The sequence below is a fragment of the Heteronotia binoei genome, chromosome 7 (genome assembly GCF_032191835.1).
Source record: "Heteronotia binoei isolate CCM8104 ecotype False Entrance Well chromosome 7, APGP_CSIRO_Hbin_v1, whole genome shotgun sequence".
NCBI lineage: Eukaryota > Metazoa > Chordata > Lepidosauria > Squamata > Gekkonidae > Heteronotia > Heteronotia binoei.
In genome coordinates, this window is record NC_083229.1 from 103,580,975 (window position 1) to 103,605,633 (window position 24,659).

Consider the following 24,659-nt stretch of genomic DNA (forward strand, 5'->3'; position numbering starts at 1 on the left):
GCTGGAGAAGAATCTTGAGAGTCTCTTGGACTGTAAGAAGATCAAATCAGTCAGTCCTAAGGGAAATCAACTCTGACTGTTCCCTGGAAGGTCAGATGCTGAAGCTGAAGCTCAAATACTTTGGCCACCAAATGAGAAGACCCTGATGCTGGAAAAGACAGAAGGCAAAAGAAGAAGGGGACAGCAAAAGATGAGATGGCTGGACAGCATTACTGATATAACTAACACACATTTGAGCAGACTTCAGAGGATGGTGGAAGACAAAAGGGCCTGGCATGACTTTGTCCATGGGGTCACAAAGAGTCAGACTTGACTGTGTGACTGAACAACAACAAAACCAACTATAAGAACATAAGAGAAGCCAAGTTGGATCAGGCCAATGACCCATCCAGTCCAACACTCTATGTCACACAGTGGCTAAAAACCAGGTTCCATCAGGAGATTCTCCAGCAGTGCCAGAATTTCAGAAACCTTCCCACTCCTTCACCCCAGGCACCAAGAATACAGTGCATTAATCTGGTACTAATCTAGTACCATTTTCTCTCATTCCAGAAGCATCCTACAGTTACGAGTGGAGCTTGATCAGTCATCCTGATGACTATGACGGTGAAATGGAGGGCAGGCATACACAGACCGTGAAAATTTCTCAAGTGAGTGAGTGCATCATCACGTTTGACTCTTAATCAGAGCAAGGCCTTTGGAAATATCTGCCTGCTATGGATAATGCACTTTGAATTTTTAAGAATTGTTCTTTGGAAAGGCTGTTGTATATGTTGGAGTCCACCGACACATCCCTGTTAAAATCAGGGCAGTGTCTGGAAAAATGCCAGGCTCCTGAAAATATAGCTGTTGGAAGCCTGAGAACTTGAAATGACTCCAGCATTTGCTTACAACCTTGATGTAGTCAATTTCAATGCCAAGTTGAAGCCAATTGAACAAGCTTCCAAAGGCTCTTTTAAATGTTACATATTTAGCACTTACCCATAATTTATGAGCCTGTCAACACAATTCAGCTGCAGTATCAGAGGTTCAGGGCTGCCATTCCTGGACCCAGCTACACATTTTTATTGTGTAGTCCCAGCAAGGATTTGCAGCAGGGTGCCAGCTACAAATTTCCCAAGGCAACTCAGTGTAGAAGCATGCAGTATAGGGCTGCCACAAGTCTGTGTTGGAAAATACCCTGGAGACTTTGGGGGTGGAGCTGGGAGAGGGTGGGGTTTGGGGAGGGGAGGGGCCTCAGCATGGTCCAATGCCATAGAGCCCACCCTTCGAAGCAGCCATTTTCTCCGGGGGGGGGGGGGAGCTGATCTCTGGCAGCTGGAGATCGGTTGTAAAAGCAGGAGATCTCCAGGTCCCATCTGGAGGCTGGTAACCCTGAGTGTGTGTTGTGTGTGTGTGCATGTGTGCATTTTTCCTCTGCGCCATTTTACTGGTTTGTAATGGCCCTGAGAGGGCAATGATTGCCCCATGAGGAGGGCACACATGCAAGCATCCAGTGCATGGGACTAATAACCCCCATGGCTGTTTTGGTTAGGGAAAACAGTTTTTTTTTTCTGTTTAAGAAAGCTTATTTCCTCCTTAACAACAAAAAAAAAGTTGGTCTGAATCTGGACCGTGATATACATCAGGCTAAGATCTCCAGTATATATTTAATCCCCTGAAATATGCATGTTTGTTCCATGCTAACAAAGGGACACTTCATGCCTATAGTGACTTGGTTAACATTGCTGGGAGGCAGGAGCCCCTCTTCCCCCTCGCTACAGTCTTAGTCCAAATTTGTTCCTTGCAGAGTTTCCATATTGAGTTTTGAGTCGGAATGCACAACTGCTGAATATGGCTACAAGTCCCGTGGTGATCCCATGTCAAAAGTTATGTGTAGTTTGGGCCTTAGTGTAGGGGTAGTGTAGTGAGAGCTAGTTTGGTGTAGTGGTTAAGCGGATGGACTCTTATCTGGGGGAACCAGGTTTGATTCCCCACTTCTCCACTTGCACTTGCTGGAATGGCCTTGGGTCAGCCATAGGCTCTCGTAAGAGTTGTCCTTGAAAGGGCAGCTGCTGTAAGAGCTCTCTCAGCCCCACCTACCTCACAAGGTAGGGGGGAGAAGGTAAAGAAGATTGTGACCACTCTGAGATTCAGAGTATAGGGCGGGATATAAATCCAATATAATCATCTTCATCTTCTCCATCTTCTTCTTCTTTTGTCACAGAGCTGAACAAATGCATTTGGCTTTATTTAAAAGAAGGTGGCTTTTGTTAGAGACAAAAGTAGCTTTTTCTGCCATTCATCTCATTTCAATTGTACATATCAGGCCTTCTTAGGACACAAGAAGAATTGCCATGATAGGAGAAACTAAAGGTGGTTTTAAGCTTAGCTCTGTCTCTGAAGGCAAATGTAGCCAGATGTCCAAAAGAATATTACAGGCAGCAAAAAAAAAATAAAAGAAAGAAATAGACAGATCATTGCTGCAAATGTGTTTTTGGTCTTTTTTTGACAAGACTCCTTGCTGTCTTTCTGTTATGTGCATCCAGTGCTCCCTAGATATATTAAGTTTTCTTCTAAGAGCTCTGTATAGCTGTAATTTTCTGATTCCCACTCCTTTCCCACCCTCCAGCCATTCCTTCTTTGACTGCCAGGATGCTCATACATTTATTCTATATTTCGATCTTGACAAGTGTGATTCTAGATGCAACATCTTGGAAAATTCATGTTCTGCTGTTATGAGATTCTGCATGTAATTGGGTATTTAGAACAAAGCAACCCCTCTGTTTCAGCTGCCAGTAGGTGTCTATGTCTTCAAAGTGACCGTTTCTTCTGAAAATGCATTTGGAGAAGGATTTGTAAATGTCACCGTCCAGCCAGGTAAATCAACATTCCATTCAATTGAACTAACCTCCTGCTTTTTCATACCTGTGCACCAGTTCAGTACATGAGACTTTCATTATTCTTGAATGATATCGGATAACGGGGGACAATCAGATATTTGTAGCAGGTATTTAGATTCCTTTTCTGTTTTGTTTTGAGGAAAGCTGAGGTAGTGGATGTAATCTAGGGGAACCCAGCTGTATAATTTGCTACTTGCAGGGGAGGTGGAGCAGTTGTCTGCAGGTGAACTCTTGAGTTGCACATTATGTTATCCCCACATAGAACTTGCTCTTCTGTGCTCTCTCTCTCTCTACACACTCAGCCTTCACAGTGCCATACTTGGTGGTTACTCGCTCTTCTCACCAGAGTTAAACACTGGCTGTGTGGGTATTTTGAGTTCTCCTCAAAATACCCACACAGGCAAGCAGGGCGGGAAGCAGTGTTCCCTTTAAGCTGAGTTAGTCTGAACTAGCTCACAGTTTTTTAGCCTCTGATTCACGCATTTTTGTCTTAGCGCAGGAAGGATGGCCCCAGAGCAAACTAATTTATGCAGTAGCCAAATCACTCACTCACAATTTTAATGCCAGCAGGTCATGAAGTAGAATTATTGCTCACAAGACTCCACAGTTCAGAGGAAGCATTGGTGGAAAAGCTCTTCCTTACATAACAACATACAAGGCCCATCCATCCCTTCTATCTTGGACCTCCTTCTAAAATGAGAATGTGCACCGGTGTGTGTGAGCATACTCACCGTTTTAAAAAGAACTAAGTCCTTCCCTTTCCTGTCCTTTCAATTTTAATGTTTACATTCTGGCCCCTTTTCTACTGTACAGTTGTTCTCATTTGGACTGTATTCTGTTGAAAGGGTATATCTACTGGCTGCAGTGTATCAGTTTTTCTATGTGATTTCATTCAAATCTTTCTTTTTAAACTTACCGCTTAAGGATTAATCATCTTGTCCAATAGCTAAAGGGTTGTGGGGGGTTGTGGGGAGGGGGGTTGTAGGAGAACCACACCGCCATCTCAATATGATTGTGTTTCATGAGAGAACTTCGTGTCATGAACCACCACGTTCTGTTTCTCATCTTTGCACAGCCATCAAAATAAATCAGCCCCCTGTTGCTGTTGTATCTCCCAGAGCGCAGGAAATTGTTTTCCCCACAACGTCTGCTTTTATTGATGGGAATCGTAAGTACCAGATTAGTGCTGGTTTTCCATGTAAATAAAATTGCTCAGAGTGATACTGGCTTATTAATTTCTCAACCTGGTGTTTCCCTTGAATGTAGAAAGTGTGGATGACACCAAAATAGTAAGTTATCACTGGGAGGAAGTTGAAGGTCCTCTGAGAAAACAGAAAGTATCTGCTGATACAGCAGTTTTACATCTGTCTGACCTTGTTCCTGGCAATTACACCTTCAGGTGAGCAAACCACCTTGTTTTCTGCATTTGCCTCAGCAAGCCATAACAAATGAGGGATTACACATTTCCCCAGAATTACTCTGTTCTGCAGACACTGGTACAGGATGTGGATCTGCCTCCTTCCCAGATAGCTTCCCAATAAGGGTTTCATTTACAGAACACAAGTGCTTAGATAGTATGCTGTAGTAGTTGCAGTCCTAAACAGAGTGTTACATTGAAGTCATGGAGACTGAAGGGTGTAATTTTGCTTAGGATGGCACTGTTAGACTAGGACTAGAGACTTCCAGGTTCAAATTTCAGCTTACTGTGAAAAATTTACTGGTCACTTTGAGCCAGTCATTCCCTCTCAGCCTAACCTATCTCACAGAGATGATGGTGGAGATAACCATATATGCTGCCCTCAGCTTCCTGAAGAGACAGAAAGGAATGAGTGGGAATCCCAAAATTCTTTTTGTGAGGTGGACTGGCCAGGAGCATTTTGTTCTTCTGGAAAGTCCATGGCATAATTGCTTGTTCCCTGGTCGGGTGGTCTCAACTTCTGGGCAGAGATCCTCCCTATAAGCAGGCAGGGTTGCAGATCTTTGTATGGTTTCTGGAGGGGAGAAGCTTCTCTCTTGGATTCCAGTTTTTGGCTTTGCCGTCAAAGCAGATAGAGGTCACTGGCTGTGCTTTTATTGAGTGCTGTGATTCCTGGCCTCTTCTTTGGACTGTTGGTTGGAGGTCTTTTCTTGGTTATGTATAAATGTTTGGGAAATGGAGTTGTACTGCTTCAGGACCAGTCTGGGATCTGAGAAAGAAGCCCCTCCCCTCCAGGAATCACATAATCATTGGCCACCCTGCTTACTTATAGGGATGAGCATCTTCCAGAAACTGAGACTGCCTCACCCCGGGCCCATCAAGAAGGAAGATTCACAGTAAGTGAGACAAATCCAGGACTTTTTTTGTAGCAGGAACTCCTTTGCATATTAGGTCACACCCTCCTAATGTAGCCTATCCTCCTGGAGCTTACAGTAGGCCCTGTACTAAGAACTTCTTGGAGGATTGGCTACATCCATGGGGTGTGGCTTAATATGCAAAGGATATGCTACAAAAAAAAGCCCTGGCAAATCTACTTCTTCTTTATAAGTGACTAAGATATGATAGCGCAGACCAACTTATTAATGGCCAAGTATGCCCTCCCAACTGCTAGTAAACCAATCCTATGTCAGAACCATGCTTAAGGTAGAAGAATTTGGTATTGTTGAACTTTTGGGCATAGGAGAGAAAACCCACATCAAAATATATAGATTCCCCATATCCTTTTCCTTCTTTAGGCTGACAGTCGTAGACTCTGATGGAGCGGCAAACTCCACTACGGCTGCTTTGATAGTCAGCAAGCCGGTAGATCACCCACCTGTTGCCAGTGCAGGACCCAACCAAGTAATCAGTTTGCCTCAAAACTCTGTCATACTAAGTGGGAACCAGAGCTACGATGATCATGAGATTGTGAGCTACGAGTGGTCCCTGAGCCCTAAAAGTAAAGGCAAAGAGGTGGCAATGCAGGTGAGTGGGGAGGATCTTGTTTATATCAGACCATTTTTTCTGATTTTTTTTGCAGCCAGAATTTTCTGATGTCTTCTGGCAGTGGGCCAAAGCCTTGTGTTGAAATCAGAAGTGTTTGAGGGGTTATAGGGGCTTACCTTTTTATCATGACTTAAAAAAACCCCTTTGTATTTAAGCAAACTCTTTTCCTACCAAAGGAAACCAGTAAATCTGAGCATTTTGACCACATTTGCTTCCTATATGTTGATCCAGAGCAGGGCTGTCGAACATGTGTCCTAGGGGCCAAATAATCCCCCAGAAGGCTGCTATCAGGCTCTCGAACAACTAGCTCTTATCTGCTTCCTTCTCTCTCTCTCTCCTTCCTTCTGCATCTCAGCTTGCTCTGCAAGGCTCGCTCAATCGCATAGCAGAGCTACAGTGCAAAAGCTCGATTTTCTCCATTGGTTGAGGCTCCTCCCCCTCCTGGTCCCCTGGGGAGAGAGAGAAAGAGCCAGAGCTTCCTTTGCCCAGTTCCCTGGATCCCATGGGAGAAATACAAAGAAAGCATCTTTAAGACCAACAAGTGCTAATGGTTTAAGCATGTTTTATTTTATTTTTTTTAAATAAAGCTTTAGTTGTGTTTGTCTTCGTCCTTTAAAAAGTTTATATCTCTGCTACCTCATCTTAAATAGGTACACACATGGCCCGGCCCAACACGGCTTGGCCTGGCCTGACCCAACATGGTCTGGCCCGGCCCATCAAAGTCTCATTTATGTCAGATCCAGCCCTCATAACAAATGAGTTTGACACCCCCAATCCAGAGCATTCGTGGTTTTGCTGAATATTTACAGGCATATTAATGTGATTGCGAAATAATTATAAAATTAGTACACAGAGAAATAATTATGGCAAAAGACAAAAAGGTGTCCTATTCCTAGATCTCAGGCTAAGTGAAGTATGTGGCTCCTTGTTCCCCTATCTTGAATTGATTTTCTATATCTCTGTCCCCAAAGTGCCCCCAGAAAAACAGTATGTGCCATGCATGTCTTTCACCAGTCATGGCAGAGTGAACCACACTGAAATACTGGGGAATGTTCCAAGAGGACTGAGATTTGGCATGCCTTAGCAGGAGTTTTACTGATTAACTCTCTTAAAGTTGAGTTGCATATTGGTGCACATTATTATTCTAAAATTGTTTTGGAACAACAAATAGGAATTATGACTTTTCTTTTAGACCCATTTTTAGATTAGATATTCATTTGTTAGAACTAAATGGTCCACAATAGTCCTTTATTAGGATGATTTAAAAGTTGTGTTTGTTTTCAGTTTTCTGTTTAAGGATAATGTTTTACTCTTAACACTTTTCTTATTTCTTGGTTTCCTTTTCTCTCTCCTCCCCTCCATGATTACATAGGGAATGCAGACTCCGTACCTCCAGTTGTCTGCAATGCAAGAAGGAAATTACATGTTCCAGCTGACTGTTACTGATTCTGCGGAACAGCGGTCCACAGCTGAAGTCAAGGTGATTGTGAGGCCAGGTAGGCAAATCTGAAGCTTGTTTGACTTCACAGAAAATCCATACATTAAGGAGCTATGTATATAAGTTAACAAGTTTCATTGGTCCTTTAATCCTCCTGGGTGACAGGGGTGCAGGATAGAATGGAGAGGTAACCCACCAGCCAGACATACACCTTCAGTGGATTCAGCTGTTGTTGAGCACTGAGGCCAGCCTAATGGTCTGAAGATGTATACTCAGGGGTCATTTTGTAGCAGGAGCTCCTTTGCATATTAGGCCACACACCCCTGATGTAGCCAATCCTCCAAGAGCTTACAGGGCTCTTTTTTGTAAGCTCATAGAGGACTGGCTACATCAGGGGTGTGTGGTCTAATATGCAAAGGAGCTCCTGCAACAAAATGACCCCTGCTCATACTGCATGTGCCACTTCTGTGGCCAAGTTAAATGAATCATCTTGTGTGAGAGAGCTGTGGAAAGAAGGGAGGGAACCAAAGTCACCCACATATACCTGGACCCTGGATATGCAGACTGGCCTGTCAGCCACTGCAGTGGTTCTGTTGCCTACTGACCTGTATGCAAGAGCCAAGGAAGGAAGGCAGAAGAAGTCCATTTCCTAGATCACCCCTTCAGTTCCCCCCTTCCCTACTGCTAAGAGGAACCAAGCTGGCCTTCCTGTGTGAGAGGATTTGTTTTGGATATTCATGATCTAAATTCTGTTTTTCTTTTACCTTGCCCATTGCTCTCTGTGGTTACATTTTTGTTGTGGTTTGTACTGCTTTTTAATGAAATTGTTGTACTTTATTAACGTTGAGAATCACTTGAGGAGACTGGCCAAAAAAGCAACGTATGAATAGAAAAATAAATAAAATGATGATGACTGTATGTCAGGGAGGACTGGCAATGTGCAGCTGTTCTCTTGCCCCCCGGGGCCCCTTGTGGACCTACCATTTGCTACCTGTCCTGGTTTCAGCCCAAATTTCCTTGCAGCAATTAGAGCAGGAGTCTGAACTGCTTTCTCTCAGCAACCAGGACAAATAGTGGTAGGCACAGACTATTATCACCACTTTTCTGAGCCACCTCAAGAAGGCAATCTTCTGTCTCCTCTCTCACTGGGATAACCTAGTGCCAAGCTCATCTCTGTCCTTGCTGTGAAATAGTTTGTAATACTCACAGTACCTAAGTCTATCTTGGAGCCCTATGAGAGGGGTCATAACTGTAAAAAGACCCTCTCCTCCCTTTGTTTTTGCCTAGCATGGATGTCTTTGGTAGCTTCTTTTCCTGGTTGCAAGGCAGCCTGGTTGCCATAGAGCAGCTGATAGTGCTGTTGCATTCAGTGATAGCAGGTAAGAAGGGTTTAACTGATTAGTTGCTGTACTCCATCCCCATCTTCTCACTATGAAAGAACTCATATTCAAAGGCTTGCTTGCCTGGACATCCAGAGTTTCCTACAGGACAGAGTAAGCAGTGGGATGGAGCTATCACAGCACATGTCTCATTCTCTCTGTGAGAGATTCCTTGTTGCGAGGTCTGGCAGTTATTGGCATTATCTCCATTTTGACACAATAGAGAGCATATCTCCATTTCTCTATCTCACAATAGGTTACATTTCTTTAAAAGTGATCCTGTGCATCCAGCTGTAAAATAAGCTTTACTTTTGTTACGTTCAGTTTCTATTCTTGGTATTAAGGACAGAAAAGGTTATACTGGCTTTTACCAAGAAAGGGTGAAGATCCCTGAGGAACACCATCAAAATTTACCTCAGTAGTGGCTAGTTTTCAATAGTGCCAAGCACTGACAGACCAGTAAATAAATATTACTTTGGCCTCTTTCACAGTTGTGCTTTTGTGGTGTGACAAGGAAGTGTGGTATGGCCAGTGGTCTTCTATTAATCCCAAAATCAATTCATGCTACTGTCATGAAAACAATGGCTCTAGGCTGAATGGGGGCTTTTGCTGCCAAAAATATATTAGTGTCTGCTCCTTCCACCCCAAGTCTTCACAATAGTCAAAGACAGTACATGTTTTTAATACCTCTTCCTCACATGTATACCCACTGCCCTGTGAAATGGCTTTGGTCCTGCTGAAAGGAAAATTGTGCTCTGTTGATTGTATTGCATCCTCTTTTAAAATATCCAGTTCTTTCCCCAGTCCTCTTAATACAGCATTTGAACAGACAATCTCTGCTTTGTCATATATATATGTTTTGCACTGTGAAAAACCAGTGGCAACATGTAAGCATACAGTGCTAAACTCTAAACCTCATCTTGCTTAGTGATTGATTACCTTTGCCAGCAACTGACTGACTAGGGAATGTCGTTTTCTTTTGGATGTTTTTCATTACAGAAAATAGCCCTCCAAGAGCTGTGGCTGGTCCAGATAAAGAGTTAACACTTCCTGTCCAAAGCACTATTCTTGATGGAAGCCAGAGTACTGATGATCTAGGCATTGTTTATTATCACTGGGAGAATATCAGGTATTTAATTGGAGGCTTTTGTCTCTGAATGTACTCAGCGGCGTGTGCACATGGTAATGGATTAGCAACTTAAACCCAAGGGAAGGAACTTGAAAGCCTGCATATGGGATCAGGAGAGGTCTGTTTGTAGTGAGTTCATACAGAGCAAATCAAGTACAATTTGATTTTAACAGATCTTTCAAACTAATTGATTGCTTTTTAAAAAGTGGCTATAGGTTCAATCCAGAATAACATTTCCATGGGTGAAAAACTTCTGCCCATGGAGTGAGATTTTCCCATTGACCTTGTCCACAGGAGCCTGAGATCTGCCTCCCCCCCTCCACCGTTCCTGGGAGGAAGGGGGCCAGTGGGTTTTTTTGGTAGAAAAAGCCCAGCAGGAGCTCATTTGCATATTAGGCCACACCACCTGGCCTGGGAGCATGTGACTGCCGTATGGTGGGTTGGACCAGCCGGAGCCCTGGCCAGCCCAGGTGGAGTTCCCCTCCTGTGGGCTCTGGAAGAAAAAGCCTTGGAGGAGACATTCAGGAGCATGCAAGGGTGCATTAGGCTAAAACATTCTGTTTTAACTTTGCATAAGAATCTGAATGAGTTCAATCAGAATCTGGGTTTATGGCTTTTTTTCTTTTCTTTTTTTTGCTCTCTTGAAGCGGGCCAACCTCTTTGCAAATGGAGAATGTCAACAGCGCAGTTGCAACCATTTCAGGTCTCCAGGCTGGAACATATCGCTTCAGACTGACAGTCAAAGACAGTCAAGGACTCAGCAGCAGCACGACGCTTTTTGTGACTGTACAGGAAGGTAAACCCAGTAACCTCATCATGTGAAGGATTTAGGGCTTGTGGCTGAATCCTGATGTAGGAATGAAATACATGTAATTGACATTGATCTGCCCTTCTGCTGCTCCTATTACTAATCAGCAGGGCTTTTTTGTAGAAAAAGCCCAGCAGGAATTCATTTGCATATTAGGCTATACCTCCTGATGTCTCCATTGTTTCACAGGGCTTTTTTGTGAGAAAAGCCCAGCAGGAACTCATTTGCATATTAGGCCACACCTTCTGCTGCCAAGCCAGCCGGAACTGCATTCCTCAAAAAAACGCCCTGCTAATAAGTGTCTTACTCGTCAACTTAGGACTTCCTTGTACTTTTCAGAGGCTAGCCAGAAGTGTCTTCTTTTGAACAAAGTTTTTCAGGCTAGATGGTATGTGTTGTGGATGTGGATGTCATGTTCTTTACCAGTGTTCCTGTCTGGCTCATTGGAACCTTAAGGACTAAGCTTGGGGACTCTGGAACAATGGGCAGCAGGATCCAAATCCCTGCTGCCCTCGTCCAACCATAAGCCCCCTGCTGGTTCAAACAATCCAATGGCATCCTAGTGCAGGAACCCAGGACTGTATATAGTTGCCCCCAGTTTACCAGTCTTATAGTTCAGATGTTACCATGCTGTAACTGAATAAAGAGCTATGATCACTGCTACCTTGTCTCTTCCATACGTTGAACCCACTATGTTATAGTATGTTGATTTTTTGTTTGCATGTTTTTAATCTTGTCATGTATTTATTAGGATGGAATAATAAATTGTTCTCCAAAGAGCTCAGGATAGTCTACAGACAGGAGTCCCCACTGTGGTGCTTGTGGGCATAATGATGCTCACCAAGTGCTTTTAGAAAGTGGCTGGGGCCAGATGGGGCATTTCTTCAGCCAGGCTTCTGATGGGCTGTGCAGATTTTTAAATGTTTGCTTTGGTAGCAGCTGTCATCATGGCACAAGGACCTTCACTGTGTGACTGAAGTAAGCTGCAGCAGCCATTTTGTGGCTGTGCCCACCACGATGTGGGAGAATTTCAAAGGTACCCGCAGGGTCAAAAGGTTGGGGACTCCTGATACAGAGTGTTCTCCCCCATCCCATTCTGCTCTCACAGCAGCTTGTGAAGCAGGCTAATCTGAGAGATGATGGACTGGATTCCCCAGATCCATTCCGCTACTAAAAAAGGTAAAAGGCAAAGGTAGTCCCCTGTGCAAGCGCCAGTCATTTCTGACTCTGGGGTGACGTCGGTTGCATCACGATGTTTTCACGGCAGACTTTTTACAGGGTGGTTTGCCATTGCCTTCCCCAGTCATCCACAGTTTCCCTCCAGCCAGCTGGGTACTCATTTTACTGACGATGGAAGGCTAAGTCAACCTTGAGCCAGCTACCTGAACCCAGCTTCCTCCGGGATTGAACTCAGGTCATGAGCAGAGAGCTTCAACTGCAGTACTGCAGTTTACCACTCTGCGCCACAGGGCTGCATGCTGCTACTAGTGGTGCTTTTCCCCAGCACAAAGAGCCTTTCCTTGATGCAACAAGCTTTTCTTATCAAGTTGCCCCTTGGGTCAAGGAAATGAGTGCCTTGTGCCTGAGAAAAGCACCATTGCTAGTGGAACAGATCTTTGGGATCCAACATAGTGACTTGCTTCAGGTTGTGGAAGAGTAGGGATTTGGACCTAGGTCTTCCCAATCCTATTACAATATTTTAACCTCCTGCTGTTGGTGTAATGTAGTTCTTAATGTTTTTTTTAAGTTGTGTGTTAAAATTGTATAATATGCAGGTTCAAAATAAAATTATGTGCCATGCCAGTTTCTGTTTTTCTTGCTATCAGAATCTCTATTTTTGTTGCATTTCTTTTTCCCACCTGCATTTCCATTCCATTAGTGGTGGTGGCCCTCCTCCCCTTTCAAGGATCCTTCCCTGATCAGGAGGCTCAAATGTGGTGGAGGAAGGCACCTTACACAGCATAAAAGATTGACCATTAGCAAAATAGATCCATGGGATATAGTACGTTGCCTCCCAGCCTGTGTGCTGCAGCATTTTCAGGAATTAGCATTCTATTCTCCTTGGAGTATAGCCTCTTGTTCTCTTTGTTTTCTTCTGTTACGCCCTCTGGAAGAATGCTTACATTGTGAAGTACATTTTTTTGCTCCTTGACCTACAGTGTTGCTTTCCACCCTGGCTGTGCTTGTCTCCTTTTTTTTTTTTTGCCCCAGTTATTACATATCACAGTTGCCTTCATTTGACCGTTATATGGCAGCACTGTCCCAGGCTCCTTTGTATCAGTATTTATTTACATTATTTGTAGTCTGCCTTTCTCACTAGGACTCAAGGCAGATTAAACAGAGTCAGTTTGTCCATTGGCTCTACCATCTTTTTGGCAGCATACCAAGAAGGCAAGAAAGAGAGGATTCCAATTAGCAAGTTCTTTAGTCTGACATCATCTGTTGTACAGCTATTGTGGATTGCTCTAGAGATAATGAGGTGATAAGGAGTCTCTGTATTTCTGCCAGCTTTGGCTGTGAAAGTTGGAATAGAAACTTCCTGGGTCAGCAGCGGGCATATGTAGAGGAATGGGCTGCCTGGAGTCTTCTGTGGTCTACTTTAAAAAAATACAATTTCCTTTAGTCCCCCGATTATGCATAAAACTTACAAAGCTGGAGTGTGTGCACAATAACTCTTCATAGTTAAAGTATAGGCAATAAGCAATCCTGTGCAGACATTTTTGAAACTTACAAAGCTAGAGCGTGTGCACAAGAACATAGTTAAAGTATATAGGCTGTAAGCAATCTTGTGTATGCATTTTTGTTTAAGAACATGAAAATATCATCTGGCCCAGACCTCTTTGTAAGAATTCCAGCACTATGTGTTCTGCCTGAAATTGATCACTGGCCAGGTGGTGGATCATGGCCTGTGTTCTGTCTGCCTTGGTTCTAAGAGGAGACTTTAAAAAAAATAGTGTGTGCATGTCTGCACCTGGAAGTCATGGCGACTTCTGATTATTGACTCCTACCAGTGGGCCTGGAGAATATTCAGAGATGTAGCTGAATAAGGCCTGCCTCTGTCCTCCTGACTGCTGATATTCCATGGAGGTCTGCCATCCATGTACTTGCCAGAGTTGACCCTACTTAAATTCCAAGATCTGACACAATTGGGCTTGCCTGGGCTAACTAGGTCAGGCCTAAGAGGAGACTCTTGTGAGTCATGGTTTAGCTTCCTGTGATGGATGTTGCTCAGTGGCCCATAGCCATCTGTTTTCAACAGAAACTATTTCAGTGTTTGTTTTGATGTCTCCCTTACGCTTTTTATATCTGGAGTTATACGGAGCAAAACATTTGGGGGTAATTTATAATTTTCATTTTGTTTTTATTTTTTCTCAAAGAATGAAACTCTCCCTTTCTTACTGTCTTGTTGTTTAGAAAGCAACCGCCCACCACAAGCTTATGCAGGAGGCAAGCATGTTCTTGTTCTTCCCAATAACACTATTGTTTTGGATGGTTCACAGTCTACGGATGACCAAGGAATTGTTTCCTATCTCTGGACTCGGGATGGTCAGAGTCCAGCTGCAGGAGTAAGTCTATTTAGAGCTGAACTCTTAAAGGGATATTTTCATGGTAAAGACTGTACAAGCACTAGTTGTTTCTGACTCTGGGGTGAAGTGGCATCACGACATTTTCACGGCAGACTTTTTACGGGATGGTTTGCCATTGCCTTTCCCAGTCGTCTGCACTTTACCCCCAGCAAGCTGGGTATTCATTTTACCGACCTCGGAAGGATGGAAGACTGAGTCAGCCGTTAGCCGGCTACCCGAACCCAGCTTCTGCTGGGATCGAACTCAGGTTGTAAGCAGAGCTTGGACTGCAGTACTGCAGCTTACCACTCTGCGCCACAAGGCTCCTTCTTTTCACATTAAAGGTAAAGGTAGTTCCCTGTGCAAGCAGCAGATATTTCCGACTCTGAGGTGACATCGCATCATGACATTTTCACTGCAGACTTTTAAAGGGGTGGTTTGCCATTGCCTTTACCCCCAGCAAGCTGGGTACTCATTTCAGTGACCTCGGAAGGATAGAAGGCTGAGTCAACCTGCAGCCAGCTACCTGAAACCCAGTTTTTGCCAGGATTGAATTCAGGTCGTGAGCAGAGCTTGGACTGCAGTTGACCACTCTGCGCCATGGGGCTCCTTCTTTTCATATTGCCACTTATTAAATTAATCTTTTCAAATATTTTACCCCTTATTTGCATTGATACGCATGTTTGAATCTAGTAAGGTCAATTGGATTTGAGGAAGAGATGAGCAGCTGTTTTGTGGTGTGGGAAAGTACCGTAAAAGATTAGAGGCAGCTGTAAAATGATTGCTCTTGAGTTCAAATGAATTTGAAGCTTGACTCTTGCAGGATGTGATACATGGTTCAAACCACGAAGCAGTATTGCAGGTCACCAATCTTGTGGAAGGGATCTATACGTTTCACTTGAAAGTCACCGATGGCAGAGGAGATTCAGACACTGACACCGCTGTAGTGGAAGTGCAGCCTGGTATGATCTTTAAAAGAGCATTTTGTCTCATTCTTCTTTACTGTTCCCAATATGATACTGTACGTCTTAGGTTTCTAGACCCAATTCTGCTCAATATGACATGTTGCTCAGATGCTGCAAAGGTATGCCATCTTCTGAATGATTTGTCATCTGAAATAACTGAAAAGATTGCTTTATTCTTTAGTATGGTAATCCAGGATCGATTGTCTAATGTATAGCTGCATATGACTGGTTTGTTTTGTTATTTTTGTATCTCTTTTTTGCCTTGTTCGTAATCGGATGTATGCCAATGAAGGCTTGTGTTTGTTGTTGTAAAAGGGCATTTATAGCTTACACTCTGCATTCTACCCAGTTTCTTCTCTCTTATAGGCAATATGACAAAGGTCTTGTTAGGCTAGGATGCTGTTGTCTGTGCAGTCTTAGCTCCATGCTTCTGTGCATGTGTGTGTGTTGGGGGTGGGGTGGGATTTCCCATTGATTCCAAAGTTGATGATTGTTTCACTCAAGTTTGAATCTCCATTACTACTCAAGGCAGGCATCAAGAGCAGATGTGTAGTACTCTCAGAAGCCTTGGTGTCTTCTCTGGATTTTCAGGTCCCTGAGGGAGTGATGATACTGCATGAAACCTCTTTGCAAGGGGTGACTCTAACAGGAGCCTGCAGAAAAAGTCAAACCCTCTCTCTCACTCCCCAGCTAAAAGTCTGCTTTCTCCTCTTAACATGCTCCTGGCATTGTGGTGGTGGTGTAGTAGTTGGTGGTGATCTAGTACTGGGGAGACCTGGGTCCAGATCCTCATTTAGTTGTGAAGCTTCTGCTACCAGCATGATGGACCAGTCGCTTTCTCTCACCTGAGCTTGCCTCTCAGGTGGTTGAGGATAAAATGGAAGAGAAGGGAGAATCCTGTACATCCCCCTAAACTTCTTGGAGGCGTTCGATAGATAAAATGGAATTACCACAAGTTGAGCTTTTCAATGCTCTCATGGTAAAAAAAGATGAGTTGGGTTTTATACCCTGCTCTTCTCCACCCAAAGGAGTCTCCAAGCAGCTTAACATTGCCTTCCTTTCCTCTTCCCACAACAGGCACCTTGTGAACTAGATGGGGCTGAGAGAGTTCTGAGAGAACTGTGACTGGTCCCAGGTCACCCAGGCTTCATGGGGAGGAAGAGTGAGGAGTCAAACCCGGTTCTCCAGATTAGAGTCTACCACTCATAACCACTACACTATGCTGGTAGCAGAAGCTTTCTGGCTGCCATGTTTTCTTGGCAAATTGTATGAGTTGTGTCATAACATTGTTGAATAAAACTGTGGAGATGGTGGCCACTGGGAATAGCAGGAATTGGGAATGGCTGTGGTGCAGCTGGTGTAGGTAGAATAATGGCTTGCTACCCAAGGGCCCCAGAGGGTACACATCATCTTAATAAGCATAAAGGAATAGGAACAAGGCCTGCTTCCTGTCTTTATGTTACTAACAATGTGAAAATGTTCAAATTGTGGCTTGTTTGGAAGTTGTTCTGTTTTTTATTATTTTATTCCATTGTATGCTGTTTTCTTATAATTATAGAGTTGGAAGGGACCTCCTGGGCCATCTAGTCCAACCCCCTGCACAATGCAGGAAATTCACAAATATCTTCCCCCAACACCCCCAGTGACATTTGCTCCACACCCAGAAGATGGCAAAAAACCCACTCCGGCATCTCTGGCCAAACTGGGCTGGAGAAAAATTGCTGCCTGACCCCAAAGTGGTGAACAGTATTTCCCTGGGCTGCTTAGTTGGTCAATTAGCATTCCTGTTCGTTAGTGAGCTGTGATGACCGGGACTTTGTCCATCTTAGTCCTTTGAACGGTAGGCCTCATTTAAAAGTGATGTTGGGTGTTTAAACACAAGCAGCACACTTTTATTGGTGTGAGTTTCCACATGGTTGGCATCATTAGAAGGCCAGCATGACTGCTGATACCTGACATGCTAACACTACATGTGCAGAAACCAGAAGCACCATTTAAACATAACAGCAGCTCATTGAGCTCTTTCGTCAGAAGGTTTTTGGTTGTGCCTGCTCAGCCTGCCTTTATAAATTAGCCTCAGGTTTGCAGAAGCAACAGAATGAAGAGTCCCTTGTTGACTATGTTCTCTGTCCAGTACAAAGTATGCATTTGAATAGTCTGCCAGTCTGACCTTGAATTTTATTATCCTCTGTTTCTTGCTCCCCTATCCTCTGTTTCTCCCCTTCCTTGCTCCTTTAGTTCCTTTCTTCTTGATGAATTGGATCATTAAGTGTAGCTTAACCAATATTTTCCATGTACATTTGCAAGGAGGAGTGAAGCCGTAGAGTTTCTGGGGGAAGATCTCTTTGCCAGAACATGCTGTATCTGAGAGTACAATTATTATTCAATACATGATGCATTTATGCACAGAATGTGCATTTTCCTTGTTTTTAAATTATTATTTCCTGCTTCTGGCAGTCACAGGAAATGTTATGAAGAGAATGTTGCCATGATCTGAAAGAAGTCTGCCATTTTCTGCTTTTTCAGACCCTAAGAAAAATGGCCTGGTGGAACTGATATTGCAAGTGGGAGCTGGCCAGCTGACTGAGCAACAGAAAGGCACGCTTGTGCGACAGCTTGCAGTGCTGCTGAATGTCTTAGAGTCAGACATTAAAGTTCAGAAGATACATGCCTATTCTGATATCAGGTACAAAGTCATATGGAGAGCCAATGTAATGTAGGGGCTAGAATCTCAGACTTTTGAGACCCGAGTTTGACTCTTTCTAGGTGATTGTGGGCCATGCATTCTTCTCAGCATGGCCTGCCTCACTAGGTTCTGTGAGGATAAAATGGAGGAAGAGGGCCCCATGAGCCCTGAACTCCTTGGAGAGAAATTGTGATAGATAAAAATATCCCAAATTACTACAGACTAGAGGGTTGGATCCCATTGCTGGTGACAATGAAGGGAGGGGTCCCCTTATACCTCCAAAGGCTGCTCAGAGGATCATAGGACCTCCATGGACAAAAGCTATGTGTGACAGGACCTGACTTAAACAGGGGGGTTGACTGAGACAGAGAGGAAAAGTTGGTTGGCTCCAACCCAATAAGCTTCATTTTAGTGATGAGCAGGGCTTTTTTGAGCTGGAACACACAGGAACGCAGTTCTAGCTGACTTGGCATCAGGGGGTGTGGCCTGATATGCAAACGAGTTCCTGCTGGGCTTTTTCTACAAAAACAAGCTCTTGTGATGAGTATTGTGGTTATGGGAACTAGGTGAATATCAGTTTGCCCACATGTGCAAGAATGAATTGTATCATTTATAAGGCACGTAAAAGCATGGCCTGACATGACAAACCAAGCTATGATTTTGAAAAGTTTGCCATAAATTGTTAAGGTTACAAGTACTGTACTCTGTTAATTGGGGTTTGCTTGTTGAAGAACTTTGCGAAGAGCAGAGTGTTTGCTGAAGTCACCAGCTCACAACTTCCTCATGGCAGTTTGCATAGGAGTGGAACTACACATTACATAATGTGCTGTGACAATTTCAGGACTTCACCCCACTCCCTGTTTTTAGGCGGTAGCATCTGGATGCACACACAGAGGCAAGAATTCCCTCCCTGCCCTGCCAAGCGCTGTTACGCACATAAATGCATGATACATGCACACTCCCATACTCCCATAGACTGGCTGGATGAAGGCTTGTGGCAGCGAGTGCTTTCAAGCGTGTAGCTGTGCCCTCCCCTCTTGGCTTTGGCCTGGAAGCCATGAAATTCAGTTTGGTGATGTGTGCGAGAAGTGGTGGTAGTGGACAGGCATAATGGCTTCGTGTGTACCCCTGACAGGTGCAAAACACGAAGGTAGCAATTGTTTTTTTTTTTTTTTAAAATTCTTCTAGTCACTGCTAAAGTGGAAGCTGTTGTTTATGAGGGATTGTTAAGAATACTTTTTTGAATGACTTTTCAGCCAGCCTGCACTTCAGTGAGAGGGATGCTTGGAATACCCACAGCTTTATAAATGTGAGAGCGGCCTAGTCACTGGGGAAAGCTTCATTTTCTGACCAAGATTATGGTTTGGACCCTAAGTTTTGCTTCTGCTTGCAGAGGTGGTCTTTCTCTCACCTATCAGGGGTATTCATGATGTGAGGTGCCTTCCACTCATACAAAGCCAGTGTATTTCAATGAGTTGAACAGCGCCTGACAATGCCAGATGAATGTGCTCGACCAGAAGCAGGGCTTAGGCTGTCCTAAACCAACAAAAGGTAAAAATAATCCAGGTTTTTTTTTTTCCTGTGTGCAAATGCAGTGTTGCAGCTTCTCAGGGGTGTCGAACTCATTTGTTATGAGGGCTGGATCTGACATAAATGAGAACTTGTTGGGCCATGCCATGTTGGGTTGAGCTGGGCCATATTGGGTCAGGCCATGGGTGTACCTATTTAAGATTAGGTAGCAGAGATAAAAACTATACAGGACACAGACAAACACCATTAAATATTTTTTAAAACCATACTTAAAACATTAGCACTAATTGGTCTTAAAGATGCTTTCTTTGTATTTCTCCCATGGGATCCAGGGAACTGGGCAAATATGGCTCTTTCCTTTCTTCCCCAGGGGACTGGTGGGGGAGGAGCCTTAGCCAATAGGAGGAAGAGAGGCTTGGCTCAGTAGCTGTGCTGTGTGATTGAGAAAGCCTGGAAAAACAAGCTCTGCCTTCCCTCCCTTCCTCCCCAAGGGGGAGCCTCAGCCAATGGAGAAAATAGAGGTTTTGCTCTGTAGCTCCTGTGCAGTTGAGCAAGCCTTGCAAAGCAAGCTGAGATGCAGAAGGAAACAAGAGATAGGGAGAAGGAAGCAGATGACAGCCAGTTGCTCGGGGGCCTGATAGGAGCCCTCCAGGGGCCTGATTCGGCCCCTGGGCCACATGTTTGACATCCCTGCTCTAGAACAAGAGAAACCTTATAATATGTTGTAACTGTGCCTTTTTACTCATCAGGTAGATTTGTTGTACAGACATTAGCCTATTGGGGCAAAGTATCTGGATTTTATAGAGAATAGAACCCTGGTCTTACTACATGGCTTATATGACAGCTGCCATCACAGCTCCATAATTTTATCCCGCTCTTCCTCTCTCCAGCACAGCTATTGTGTTCTACGTGCAGAAGGGGTATCCTGTCAGAGTAATAAAGGCTTCAGATGTGGCACAGATGCTCCGTTTGCAGCTCTCGAAAGAAAAGCCAGACTTCCTGCTTTTTAAGGTGCTTCGTGTTGACACGGCTGGTATGTCTTTGTGCTACTTCCAGTGGTCTGTGTTAGTACTAAGACAGCGACACAGTGTATATTTGTGTGTGTATTTAGGTGCTACTTGTGTATTTAGATATATTTCCTCTTGTAATTTAAGGTTTGTGGTGACGTTCCTAAGTTTTACTGTTTAATAGGATGGTTTGAGCCATACAAGAAGGAACTCGGGAATCATGTGTGCCACTGCCAAATGTTCCAGTTAATTAAAGTTTATTGTAGACCATTGCCAATGGGATTGTTGTCACACATTCTACCCTGGAGGTTGAATTACAGACTAGCCTGGTTAAAATGAATCACCTCTAGGACATCTCTAGTTCCACCCACAATGAGTCTCATTAGTTTATAATAATAAAAAAAATACTTCTGTAGTACAGTGGTAGAGCCAGGGGTGGCCAAACTGTGGCTCAGGAGCCACATGTGGCTCTTTCACACATAATTATGTGGCTCTCAGAGCCCACACCATATTTCTCTCTTTAAATCACTTCTCTAAGCCAAGCCAGCCAGTGGCTTGGAAAATGCATTTAAAGTTGATTTCTTTCCACCTCTCCTACCCTGATCTGTTTTCCTTCCTTCCTTCCCCCGCTCCGGCTCTCAAACATCTGACATTCATGTATTGAGGTTCTCAAACTTCTGACATTTATTCTATGTGGCTCCTCTGTTAAACAACTTCGGCCACCTCTGGTAGGAGCACGTATTTTTCAGACTAACAACAGGTTGGGGGAAAGGTTCAGTACCCCAGAGAGCCGGTGCCTGCCAGAATAGATAGGATTCGCCTAAACAAACCAATGATTTGATGGTTATTAAAGCAGCTGTTTATGAATGAATAAATGAAGGATTCAAGATGAGAAAGTAGCTGTCAAGCATTAGATCTCAAAATAACCAGTTCTTGATTTTGAATAACCAGTTCTTGATAATCTATTGTGCTCAGATAGGCACCAGATTGGAAGTGATACAATGTAACTCAAGAATACTAGCTTTAAGGGGGCACATCAAAGATACCTTAGGAATTTCTACTCAGGCGTGTGAAATTCACACACTTGCTACTTTATCTATTACTGCGGTTTAGCAACATCCTGGGTTCAGACCTGAGCCTGAGAAAGTGTTCCTGGAGGCCTTATCTTCAAAGAGGACATTCCTGCATTTGCTACTAGTGAGAACTAAGGAAGAGGTTACATGGCTTTGATGTGCAACACATTAGAAATACAGTCAGCAATACAGGCATACCAATAAAGAAACAAGATGCTTGACAGTAGCTTAGATTTAGGCTTCCTATGAATGACTGGTTGGAGTATCCACATTGTATTGCAAAGGTTTACCTTGGCATTGAGTTTGCAAGTGCAAAAGCAGAATGTTGTTGTCTGAATCCCAAACACCAATGCAGTATTTACAGTTACACATTTTGTTGTTACAGCTTGCCTTCTAAAATGCTCTGGACATGGACACTGTGACCCCATCACTAAGCGCTGCATTTGCTATCAACTCTGGATGGAAAATCTGATACAGTGGTACCTGAATGATGGAGAAAGTAATTGTGGTGAGTTAGTAGGGGGTGGATGAAGCCTTAAGAGCATAAGAGAAGCCATGTTGGATCAGGCCAATAGCCCATTCAGTCCAACACTCTGTGTCACACAGTGGCCAAAAAAACCAGGTGCCATCAGGAGCTCCATCAGTGGGGCCAGGACTCTAGAAGCCCTCCAAGTGCACCCCCCCCCCAAGCACCAAGAATACAGAGCATCACTGTTGCAGACAGAGAGTTCCAATGATAAGCTGTGCCTAATAGCTACTGATGGACCTCTGCTCAGGGAATGGATGTGGAACAGAGCAGATCTGTACATCATGCTGTCTTGAATGTATGTGAACTAAAATAGCCTATTTCAAAATTGTTTTATTTCCCCTAGAATGGAGTATACTCTATGTAATGGTGTCTACTTTCATTTTCATGGTGATAATGGTGGCTTCCGTCTGGATCTGTGTCTGTTGCTGCAAAAGGTAATTATACTAACCATGTGGATAACAAGTAAAAAAAAAAAAGGTAGTCCCCTGTGCAAGCACCAGTCATTTCTGACTCTGGGGTGACGTTGCATCACAACGTTTTCACAGCCTTTTTACGGGGTGGTTTGCCATTGCCCTCCCCAGTCATCTAAACTTTCCCCCCAGCAAGCTGGGTACTCATTTTACCGGCCTCGGAAGGATGGAAGGCTGAGTCAACCTTGAGCCGGCTACCTGAACCCAGCTTCCACTGGGATCGAACTCAGGTCGTGAGCAGAAAGTTCGGACTGCAGTGCTGTAGCTTTACCACTCTGTGCCACGGAGCACACAGCAAAACAGTCAGTGTAGTGTGGTGGTTAGGGTGCCACTCTCACATCTGGGAGGCTCATATTCAAATCTCCAGTCAGCTGGGAGGCTCACTGCACCAATCATGACTTCCAGGTGCACACACACACACACATGCATACACACAAACACACACACATGCATAAATATATAAATGCCAAAAAGAAAAGCAAACAAATCCAAGATCTAAACTGGACATTCAATTTACCAGTTGTGCATGGACAACTATTTACATTTCTTTTTTAAAAAATTTCTCAGCAGAAAGAGGACCAAAATAAGAAAGAAAACAAAATACACAATTTTGGATAACATTGACGACCAGGAGAGAATGGAGCTTAGGCCCAAATATGGTATTGCTTTTTTATTATTATTATTATTCCAAGCTCAGTGGCTATAATCAAGGAACTATTTATAACTCATATGTGTATGTTTATTTTGTTGTAATTAATGTGATTTCCCTTTGCTCCTATCTGGTGACTTAACGCTTGAAAGGAGAACAAGATCTGATTGAGCTGTCAGCAAAGGTTCCTGCTTGTGGGGTAGGGCGGGATGGAAATCCCAAAGTAAAAAAATAAATCACTTCGCTCCTAATGTGCTACAGAACCTCTTGCGTTTCCTTTAGGAAAACAAAACCATTTAAAATATTATATTTCAGTTTTAATAGGATTCTGCTGTGCCTGAAATTATTGTGATTTGGCTGGTAAAATCTCAGTAACCATATGAACCACACACACTCCCTGGGCCAAAATTGGTCCTGGTTCACATGAAGCCTGAATATCGTTTGCATCATGATGTTGATTTCCCATGCAGGATGGAGCAAGTTAATAGGGTCTAGCTTGATACAGCTGTCACTACCTGTACGATAGAGCCTCTCTCTCTCCCCCACTCTGAATTTTGCCCAGATCCACTTATAAATGTAAATTAATGGCTTCAGGAGTTGGTGTTTCTATGTGGTTGGTTTTCCTTGACGGTAGACTCAGTGTGGGGAGACAGGCAGGCTCTCACCCTTTCCTCTCTTGCTCCCTTTTAATGACTAGTTTTAGAACTGTCCTTGTCTGATGGACAAGATGCCTACGTGGAGGGGAGTGTATTTATCTTTCAGGTAGAGTTTTGTGGCAGATCAAAGCCCTGTGACACTTTGGTATTTATGATGGTGGACAAGACATGACTTTCTGAACTTGATGTTGTGAATGAGATGTTGCTGAATCAAACAGTGAACAGGTCTTTTGCTGATCTTCTCATCTCAGGTATAAAACACAGAAGTACAGAGCACAATTCCAGCCTGATGGTGTCCGAGTCTGAATTTGACAGCGACCAGGACACTATCTTCAGCAGAGAGAACCCGAGGAATCTCACAAACGGTTCCATTAAAAATGGCGTTGCCTTCAGCTACAGCTCAAGGGCAGATAAATAACCATGCAATGAAAGGACATGTTGACCTAGCCAGCTAAGGAAGTGCTTATCCTCCCTCTGTATTTCCCTAAAACGCTCTAAGTGGCTGATGGAGCAGTAAACTTCCTCAATGGAAGAAGGGAAAATGGACTCAACGGACATGCATGTTTGCTGAAAGAATAAAGAGAAAAGCACTTTAACTCGCCACATGGGTTATGTGGAATGGTTTTAAAGCCTAAATGACTGCCAATGGTATTCATGTAATATCTCATGGACAGCTATCACTGAAGTCCTAGCCAAGACTGTTGCATTATGAGGGTCACATTTGAAAGTTTGCTTATGAGCTTATTTCCCAGAGCAAGCTGTGACCATGCATCTCACTTTAAACTCAGTATGCAAATTAACCTAAGTTATTAAAAGCAATGTGTAGCTAATGGCCTCAGTTGTCTTCATCCATCCAGTTTTTATTTGTCCCTTTTTCCATTTTTTTGAAATATATACATTTAGTAACAGCTTCTATTAAAGAGGAGCAGG

At 43.7% G+C, this 24,659-nt stretch overlaps 1 protein-coding gene across 3 annotated transcripts in view; it reads left to right on the plus strand.

Moving 5' to 3' along the window:
- The window catches only part of KIAA0319 (KIAA0319 ortholog), a 31,579-nt gene extending 7,019 nt beyond the window's left edge, over positions 1 to 24,560 (plus strand). The window contains exons 5-20 of one of the 3 annotated variants that reach the window (XM_060244130.1): positions 553 to 650; positions 2,772 to 2,859; positions 3,958 to 4,050; positions 4,149 to 4,281; positions 5,595 to 5,823; positions 7,217 to 7,340; positions 9,661 to 9,790; positions 10,438 to 10,586; positions 14,013 to 14,164; positions 14,988 to 15,126; positions 17,656 to 17,815; positions 20,236 to 20,378; positions 21,811 to 21,933; positions 22,298 to 22,388; positions 22,992 to 23,083; positions 23,981 to 24,560. In XM_060244130.1, the coding sequence (XP_060100113.1) occupies positions 553 to 650; positions 2,772 to 2,859; positions 3,958 to 4,050; positions 4,149 to 4,281; positions 5,595 to 5,823; positions 7,217 to 7,340; positions 9,661 to 9,790; positions 10,438 to 10,586; positions 14,013 to 14,164; positions 14,988 to 15,126; positions 17,656 to 17,815; positions 20,236 to 20,378; positions 21,811 to 21,933; positions 22,298 to 22,388; positions 22,992 to 23,083; positions 23,981 to 24,147 (2,111 nt within the window). In that variant the 3' untranslated portion in view covers positions 24,148 to 24,560. Of the gene's footprint in view, positions 1 to 552; positions 651 to 2,771; positions 2,860 to 3,957; positions 4,051 to 4,148; positions 4,282 to 5,594; positions 5,824 to 7,216; positions 7,341 to 9,660; positions 9,791 to 10,437; positions 10,587 to 14,012; positions 14,165 to 14,987; positions 15,127 to 17,655; positions 17,816 to 20,235; positions 20,379 to 21,810; positions 21,934 to 22,297; positions 22,389 to 22,991; positions 23,084 to 23,980 lie in introns of those variants that run through there. The other 2 variants (XM_060244131.1, XM_060244132.1) reach the window with 2 other exon arrangements.
- Positions 24,561 to 24,659: the final 99 nt, after the last annotated feature.